The sequence below is a fragment of the Eublepharis macularius genome, chromosome 1 (genome assembly GCF_028583425.1).
Source record: "Eublepharis macularius isolate TG4126 chromosome 1, MPM_Emac_v1.0, whole genome shotgun sequence".
In the NCBI taxonomy this organism is placed as follows: Eukaryota; Metazoa; Chordata; class Lepidosauria; order Squamata; family Eublepharidae; genus Eublepharis; species Eublepharis macularius.
The window spans coordinates 145176118-145185928 of NC_072790.1; the positions used below are offsets into that span (position 1 = coordinate 145176118).

Below are 9811 nucleotides of genomic sequence, written 5' to 3' on the forward strand. Positions count from 1 at the left end.
CAACAATTATATATAATTTCTACAGTCCCACTTATTCTAAGTTAATCACAAAACCCCTCTTTTTTCTATTGTTCATGTTTCTTAATCCATAAATCCAGATGTCATCAAATCCTTGTTATCCGTTTCATGCAAAAAGTCTATTAACGGTTTCCATTCAGTCAAGAAGTTAACTAATGTCCTTTCTCTAATTAATGCAGTAAGTTTTGCCATTAAAGCAAACTCCAAAACGTTTGTCAACCATTCCTCCACTGTAGGCAATGTTGTAGTTTTCCACTTTTGTGCATAAAGTACTCTTGCTGCTGTAATAAAGTATAAGAACAGTGTTCTAAAACTCTTTTCCAACTGGCTGTCCATTATTCCCAACAGAAAAGTCTCTGGTTTCAGCTGAAATTTAATCTTCAAAATCTTCTGAATCGATTATTGTATCTGTAACCAAAAACTCTTTGCTTTCTTACATGTCCACCACGTATGAAAAAATGTCCCTTCTTGTTTAGCACATTTCCAACATACATTTGACGCCCCCTTATACATTCTAGCCAATTTTTCAGGAGTCATATACCAACGATACATCATTTTGTAAAAAAAAAAAAATTAATACTGGAGCTTAATGTAAATTTCAGCCCTCTTTTTCAAATATTTTCCCCTTGCTCCATTAATATATCATGTCCACAATTTTTCGCCCAATTAATCATACATTCTTTTACTTGCTCTTCCTCCATCTCAAACCTCAACAAAAGTTTATACATTTTAGAAATAACATGTTCATCATTTGTACAAAGGGCTATTTCAAATTCAGTTTTAGATTTCTCAAAGTCATAATGACTCTTGTCTAGTTTGAATCTCTCCAAAATTTGCATATATGGAAACCACTGACAGGCATGCCCTTCTGCTGCTAAGTCGTCTCTTGATTTAATTTTAACTTGGTCCTGAGAGAATTCCAATAAATCCTGATAAGTTAACCATTTAGGTGGACTAATCATTTCCCTTCTAAAATGAGCTTCTTGCGATGACAGCCAGAGAGGTATTTCCGAACAAAACCCAAGTTTGTACTTATTCCATACTCTCAGGGTTGCACGTCTTACATAATGATTATTAAACTCGGCTTTAACTTTGTCATACCATAGATACCCATGCCACCCAAATTTTAGATCATGCCCTTCCAGGTCCAGTAATCTTCTATTTTTTTAGCAGTGTCCATTCCTTCATCCAAACCAAACAGTTAGCCACAAAATGTAATCTCAAATCTGGGAGGTCCAAACCTCCTCTTTTCTTTTGCATCCTGTAGAACCTTAAATTTAACCCTTGGTCTTTTGCCTTGCCATATAAATCTCGATATATCCTTCTGCCACGGCTTAAATGGTGCCTCTGTTGTCAATACAGGAATTGTCTGAAATAGGAATAACATTCTAGGTAAGACATTCATTTTAATTGTTGCTATTCTTCTCAACAGCGATAATTGAATTTTATCCCATCTTAGCATATCCCTTTTAATTTCTTTCCAAGTCTCTTAATATATTGTCGAAGGCTTTCACGACCGGAGAACGATGGTTGTTGTGGGTTTTCCGGGCTATATTGCCGTGGTCTTGGCATTGTAGTTCCTGACGTTTCGCCAGCAGCTGTGGCTGGCATCTTCAGAGGTGTAGCACCTCTGAATGCCAAGACCACGGCAATACAGCCCGGAAAACCCACAACAACCATCTCTTAATATAATTATTTTGGAATAACATACAGTGTCGAACTCATCTGTTAAAGTTTATCTGGCTGTGATATCAGCCTTTCATGCCCCTTTTTCACATGTTACATCCAAAATATTTATGAAGGGACTTAACAATATGTTTCCAACTGTGCATAGAATTGTACCACAGTGGTCCCTGAATGTGATCCTCACAAAACTGATAAGTAAGCCCTTTGAATCTTTGGCCACTTGCCAGCTGCGGTACTTGTCTTTCAAGGTAGCCCTCTTTGTGGCACTCACATCAGTTAGGAGGGTCAGTGAACTAGCTGTGCTCAGTAGTGAACTGCCTTTCCTTAAGATTCACTCAGAAAAGGTGGTACTACGGACCAAACTAGAGTTTTTATCCAAGGTTGCTTCCAGGTTTCATATGTCACAGGAAATAGTCCTACCTGTTTTCTTTAAAGACCAGTACACCCCTGCTGAACATTCCCTACATACACTGGATGTTAGGAGGGCACTTCTTTTCTACCTGGACAGAACTATACCCTTTAGTGTAGACTCTCAACTTTTTATTTGTTTTGTGGGCCCTAATTAGGGGAGAAAAGCGAGTCCGCAAACCATAGCCAAGTGGGTGGTCCAAGCCATCAAATCCTGCTACGATACCACTAACCTACCTTGTCCTTTGGAAGTCCACGCATATTCCACCAGGTCGCAGGCATCTTCTGCAGCCCTCTTGAAGGGAGTCCTAATACTAGACATCTGCTGTGCAGTAATGTGGTCATCGGCCAACATGTTCGTCAAGCACGTCTTAGACAGAAGGGAGACCGCAGTGGGTACAGCCGTGCTCCAGTCAATCTTCCTGTGAACAGAAGCAAGCTCCACCACCCAGGTAATTAGCTTGTTAAACTCCCATGTGGGACTGCACAGAAGACCGAAGATGAAAAACAGTGTTGCACTTACCTGTAGCTGTTGTTCATTGAGGTCTTCTGTGCAGGCACACATAACCTCCCTCCCTCCCTGCTAGTGCTCTTCTTGACATTGGAGAGTACGGTGGCAAAAGAGGACTGGGAGTAGCAGGAGACGCCCTGCCTATCCTAGGGCTATTTCGGCAGTAAATTAGCTGCACAGGCACTCTGGGAGGCAGGAGTGCCCCCTGCTGGAAGTTTTAGCTAGAAAACCTCTGGAATCAGCAGGCCTGCGCATGCACAGTTCCATGTGCGCCTGCACAGAAGACCTCAATGAACAACAGTTATAGGTAAGTGCAACACTGTTTTTTATTGTATGTTGTGTCTGTTCCTTCCTTGCCCTGTGGGTGCCTAAGCATGAGGATCATTTCATCAGATCATGGATCAGATGTTTGTTTATAACCATCTGCTAATGCAAAATCCGTGCCCATACTTCCAGTTTCCCATCCTACCCTTTTCATCATATCCCTGGGATGTGTTGTGACTTTTGGTAAACCTTGTAGGATACATGTGAAACAAAAATAGTAAAGAAATTGTAGCAGTGGCTGAAAGAGACAGACCGTGCTTTCAAAATACATGGATAATTTCTGAAATACTATATAAAAGTGGTTTTATTTTTTCCTGTTCTCTGAACACTAAAAACCCAATATTTTCCCCAGGTCCTGGATACAGGTCAAGCCGTCGACCTCTAAGGGGGCAAAGATTCCAGTTTGCTTCTCGGTAAATATCTACTGCAGAGATTAGTGGGAAGAAATATAAACTGAGTACATTATTTAAATAAAAAAATGAAAAGAATGAGAGCGTTTGAGTGTCTGTCTTTATAGAAGGAACTTCTTCCCCCTTTTCTTTTTAAAAAATTATTTCTATCTAAATTAGTGTTTTACTTATCAGACAAGATCGTGCAATGTAGACTCTGTGAGCTGTATCACCTTGACAGAGATTCTGGACCATGTAGCTCTGAAACAGCCAGTCATGCCAATAGGAAATTTGCTGAGAGGGAGAGCCTTTAGTGGCTCCTGTAGTCTGTGAGATATACATTAGAAAGTAATTATAAACTTCATAAAAATACAAACTATAGAACCACACTGACCTTAATGTTAGCCTTCCTTGAGCACTCACTAATTTGTGGTCAAACTGCAGATTTAGAGACCAAATCCTTTAGTATAGTTTTTGGCTTTAGGGCCAGTGGGCAAGAGCCAGATAAAAGAACTTGAACTAAATTTAATGAGAACCCATTGATACTATTGCTGTGCTTTTCATTACCACATTCCATATGAATATTTTCCCCTTTATGTTCAATGAAAAATATCTGTTGATAAAAGCAAGCTAGTGAATAGTTTTCTTCATAATATATAGAAACTGAACATTCTCCCAAGTCTTTAGTAGCATGCTTTAGATTTGCAGATTTAAGGCAATGAAATTTCATTCTCAGTAATCTACAAACTACGCTACCCAACATGACAACTTAAAACTTTCCTCTACAACCGGAATGGGCAGGGAGGAGAAAAAGAACAAGTGAAGTATATATGTTCCTCAAGTCTTTTCTCCTGACAAAGTGTAGGTTCTTTTTTAAGAACTAAGAGCATTCAGATTATCCAAATTAGTTTTTAGAAGCCTTTTTCTAGCAGTGCATGGGTTAAGATCCTTGTCTAAGATGTAGAAGACACCTGTAGGTTAAAAAATTATCAATAATGGTTTGGCTTCTGTTGGAAACTGACATTTGCTTGCATGTGTTGGTAAATGAAGACGGGAAGGGAAAATGGGTTTGAAATAATCACACAATAAATAAAAGGCAAACATTCCTAAAGGCCTCCCCACCCACCCATGTGTGTTCATTCATGGGTTTATATTTAGACTCACTGCAATTTGTTTGTGTTTTCAGATGGCCTAGATGACTTTCTACCTGAATGGAACTAAACAGAAAGAAGATGACAATATGTTTTGATAATGTATGAAAATAAATCATCAAAATTAATTGACTACGGCAGTAAAAGCAGGCACAGTAAACTGTTCTAAAATTAAAGGTGTAATATATATCTTGTTCTGACCTTACGAGTTGCACATATCCTCGTAAATGATGGCAGAACTGTGGATTAGAAGGGGCTCCCTTAAGAAAAGTACAATTTTGATTGGACAATAGCAACTTATTTTTAATAATTAGTCAAAATGGGAAGAGGCAACAAGTGATGCTGTACGGGATCAATTCTGTGTCTATCACCATTCAGTATTTTCACTAATGAAGCAGTGAAGGGTATCCTTAGCAAATTTCCAGATGGCCCAAAAGAGGTTTAAATTGTAAAAACCGTAGAGCATATCTTTCACTTTCAAAATGACTTTGTTCTGAAAACAATGAAATTCAAGTCAGATTTCACCTTATGATATTGAAAAGGTAAAATCTTCAGACAGAAATCAGGAGAAAACTATCTTCATTATTTCTCTATTTTGGTGCTTTTTAAGAAATCATAATTAGGTTAATAAATCAAGTAAAGTGTTAATGGGACAACTACAATGTGTACCTATAATAGCAAAGGGCTACAGCCCATGCAGACAGGCAAACCCACAAAACATAATCAGTCACAGCTATGAAAACTTTAAAAAAATGGGGATTTAAGGACCCAGGAAAGTTAACAGCTAAGCAATATCTATATGCATGTCTGTCTCACACATACACACAGATTTCAGGTGGCATTTTGGTTGCCATAGCACCCTAAAGCAGTGTGCAAAAGTCTTAATGGCAGACATCACCAGGAGAATGGGGTTGGATGATGCAAGACAGAGCCAAGGAGAGATGATGGGTTGCCAAATGTCTGGTTTGGACCTGGACAGTCCAGTACTTGTGCTGGCTATCTTGGAAATAAATTAAGAAAAGACTAGACATACAAGTGTCCAATATTTGCTAATTAAGAGTTCCTGGAAGTGGGTAGTTCCAAAGGGATGGGGCTGGGAGAAGCTCAAGAGGTAAAACAAAGGAAGTGAGAGAATAAAGGAGCAAAACAAGAACTCAAACCCTAGGGTTTGGCTGTGGAGGGAGGGCTGGTAGAAGGCAACCTGTAGTTGGTGCTAGTATTTCCACAGTTCCCCACCTGGGAGGAGGAGGAAATGAAGCTCCCCCTCCTTGTGCAACAGAGTGGTTTCTCTTACTCCCTGAAAAGGGTCCATAAGTTATATTGTCCATGTGTTGAGGGTCTCCCATGTGCTGCAAGGCTTACGGCTCTTTCCTGTGATTCAAGGTGTTCATTCCTGGGTTGCTGTTTTTTTCCCTTTCCCCTTTCTCACTTGAGGAACTGCTCTGCCTGCTCCACCTCATTCACCTCCTCGAAGCTGGCTGACTCTTCTGGCTCCAATGTGGGAGGAAAAAGACATCTCCTCCCTCCCTCCCTCCCTCCCTCCCTCTCTCTCTCTCTCTCTCTCTCTCTCAGTAGGAGGCAACTGCAAAACTGAACAGGGTGGGCACAGACCAAGAAAGTAGTGGGAGCAGGCAGGATGAAGAACTTACATTCTCATTGTGTCCTATAACAATCAGCTCAACCATGGTGACAGTCCTGGCTGACCTGATTTGGGGGGGGGGGGAGTTTTCACTACTCCAAAATCAGTGCTGCAGTTCTAAAAATCACTCCAAGAGATATTTTTGCCCCTGAGAACCCATTCTGCCCCTTACATTTCTCCTTCCTTTGACAAACGGTGCCATCAGCTTTTGCCCTAGAGACCCTGCCATCCTGACTCTAGAAGCAGTGATGGTGGGATGGAGGGGGGGGGTCATTTTGGCTTATGTGTCTAAGGATTTGCCCTTCCCTGTGACTCCTCATGGGCCTGTCTGATCAGAGGTATGCTGATCAGATCAGCATACCTACGGTACCGTCTCTCGCCATATGTTCCCCCGGAGAGCCCTTCACTCAGCAGATCAGCATCTGCTGGTGGTCCTTGGCTCCAGGGAGGTCCATCTTGCCTTAGTCAGGGCCAGGGTCTTTTCTGTCCTGGCACTGACCTGATGGAACTCTCTTATAGAGACTTGGACCCAGCAGGATTTACCATCTTTCCACCAGGCCTGTAAGATGGAGATGTTCCGCCAGGCATACGGTGGTTGAAGTGAGTGTTCCCCTTCCCCAGTCAGCTTCCTGCTAAGGGGGGGGGGTATGATCCCCTCTAGTCTGCTAAACATCAAGCATGGGGTTTTGTACATAGATGGACTGTGCAATAAGAATGCTGTGATGTTTGTACTGAAGTGTTTTAATTGCTATGCTGCCTGAGAGCGGAATACAAATGTAATTAAATAAATAAATTATCAAGGGTTTATAGAAGTGCATAAGTGAACATGAAATGTCATTCTGGAAAAAATGCTGTGCAAGAATTATATTTATTTAAAATTTATTTATGTCATTTATAATCTGCCTTTCTCACTGAGACTCAAGGTGGATTACACAGTATGAGATGAGTACAGTCAATATCAAGAACATATCCATAAACAATGCCATAGGATAAAAAGATACAAGTTCACAAAGACGTAGCATTAGCAGGAATCCAATACAACATAGTGGTGAAGTCTGTGGTTCCTAACTCATTAGCGGAGCATCCGAGATCCCCTCCCTACAGTACAGCCCTCCTATCTGAGTAAAAAGCCTTTTTTAATAATTTGGTTTTGCATTGTTTGTGGAAAGCCAGGAGAGTGGGGGCTCTCCTGACCTCCTCAAGCAGGCTGTTCCACAGAGTAGGGGCCATCACAGAGAAAGCCCATGTACAGGCAACTGTTGATTTCACCCATGAGCAGCCTGGCACCTGCAGGAGACCCTGTTCAGATGAGTGAAGTTTCCATGGAGGATCATAGGGAGGGAGGTGGTTTCCTAGGTATGACGGACCAAGGCCTTGAAGAGCTTTGTAAATGATAACCAATACCTTGAACTGAGCACAGTAACTAATAGGTAACCAATGGAGTGACTGCAGGATGGGAGTGGTGTTCATGCTCCTCCTCGCTCCTGATAACAGTCGAGCCGCAGTATTTTGCACCAATTGGAGTCTCCTAGTTAATTTAGATGGCAGACCTATATATAGTGCATTACAATAATCAAGTATTGATGTTGCCTACTTGTTGGGTTAGATGCTCTTGTGAAGATCTAACCCCCAAAATTCCAATAAATATTGGGGTGAAACAAGGATGTATTTTAGCCCCACTATTGTTCAATCTCTTTATAAATGATCTGGCTCCTTTTTTTTTTTGCACTGATCAGACAAAGACTCCTTGACATTGAGATTCAGAATCTTAAGAGTCTTGCAAAAGGCAGATACTCACCCCTGGGTTTGGGGTTTTTACCCCATGGGTATAGGGCAGAATATCTTACCTATTTAATGGCCCCACATTATCGTACAGCTTATTCATTAGCTCAGTTTAATGTGTTACCTTCTGCAATACTTTATAGGAGATTTCATAAAATGCCGTATGCTAACAGGTTATGCACTTGTGCTCAGCGAGACATAGAAACTCTAGAGCATGTTTTCCTGTATTGTACTTACTGTTGTGATATCCATCCCACACTTACTGATCCGTTGCTGAGAGAGCAAATAGGGAAATCTGATAAATGTAAAATTATTTTCCTACTGGCTATTCGGAACCAAAAGTTGATCAAAACTGTTGCTCAGTGTTTGTGTCTTGCGTCTATGAGTTGAGTTATGTATTTGTAAACTGAGATATAACTGCATGGAGTGTTTTTGTCATTAATATGGATGTAATGCCAATAAAGGTTGCTGCTGCCGCCGCTGCTGCTGTCGTCTTGATGTTACCATAGCATGGATCCAGGCGGCTAAGTCAGTCATATCAAGGTAAGAAGCCATTTTCCAGAATAGGGAGAGGTCGGAGAAAGCATTTTTTGTGGCTGCTTTAACTTGTTTTTCTAATAAGAGCACTGGATCCAGTATAACCCCATGGCTTTTAACCAAGTCTGCAAGGGTCAGACAAACTCCATTGAAAGTGGGGAGTACAATGTCCTTCAGGACCTCTGCCTTCCCAATAAGCATCACTTCCATCTTGTTTGGGTTCTATTTCAATTTGTTCATTTTCAGCCATTTCTCCACAACTGTCAGGCAGTGATCCAACATTTCTACTGCATCTTGTGGAGATCTGGATAGCGAGATAAAGAGTTGGATGTCATCTGCATATTGATGACATAGCTGCGAATGAGTTCTAAATAAAGGATGAATAACATGGGAGATAGGATTGTGCCCTGTAGACCCCTGCAAGGTAGCTCCCATTCTGGAGATAGCTGATCTCTGACAGCAACCCTTTGTTCCATGAGAAACAATTTAAACCAGTCCAAGGCACATCCTTTGATACTCACTTCTGTCTCTAAATGCCTCAACAGGATAGCATGGTCTACTGTGTCAAAGGCTGCAGATAAGTCCAGGAGGAGCAACAAGGAGGCATGGCCTTTGCCTATGTTCAGATGGAGATCATTTTCTAACACTACTAGTGCCATTTCTGTCCCATGCCCTGGTCTGAAACATGACTGGAAAGGGTCCAGAGTATTAGAGTTATCCCAGAAAGTCTGGAGTTGGTCAGCTACTGCTCTCTCAATCACTTTGCTCAGAAAGCGCAGATTAGATTAAATACTTATATACTCAATTTCTGTCATAAACTCAAAATGGTTTCCATATTTGCAGACAATACCAGGGACCTTAAAAGCATTAAGAAGAGTTTTTAGCCAAATCGAATACATAAGCATTACAGATTTTCTATATTTTTGTAAGTGTACTGCTGACAGAGAAAGAAGGAATGAGTAAATAATGTAAATATCCTAAACATCAGCTAGACCCTGCAGCATCATGGTATTGTATTTATATATAGGTTTGAAAAGAAAGCATTTTGCAAGGGGGGAAAGCACACACAACAAAACCTCTGAACATATATAGATGAATGTGCTCTGTAAATGTCCATCTTTAAGGAACAAACACGAATTCCCCTTACACAGTCCCCTTCGTTTCCTCCAGGGAATGAGAGCTCTTACCTTGAACCTAGAATAAAGTATCAGTCACCTGGTGGCTTTGCAGATTTGGTGGGTATTCCACAGAGAAAAATGAAAAAGAAACATTTTATCTGTGTTATTTTACTTTTTTCTTTTATGATAGCCACTTGAAACACCAGAAGTTTTGAAAACCCATATAGATGTTTAACAGACAGACCACC

At 40.9% G+C, this 9811-nt stretch overlaps 1 protein-coding gene across 1 annotated transcript in view; it reads left to right on the top strand.

The window, feature by feature from the left end:
• The window catches only part of FAM120B (family with sequence similarity 120B), a 92003-nt gene extending 83630 nt beyond the window's left edge, over positions 1-8373 (top strand). The window contains exons 10-11 of the mRNA XM_054987765.1: positions 3300-3360; positions 4523-8373. Of these exons, the coding sequence (XP_054843740.1) occupies positions 3300-3360; positions 4523-4535 (74 nt within the window). The 3' untranslated portion in view covers positions 4536-8373. The remainder of the gene's footprint in view (positions 1-3299; positions 3361-4522) is intronic.
• Positions 8374-9811: the final 1438 nt, after the last annotated feature.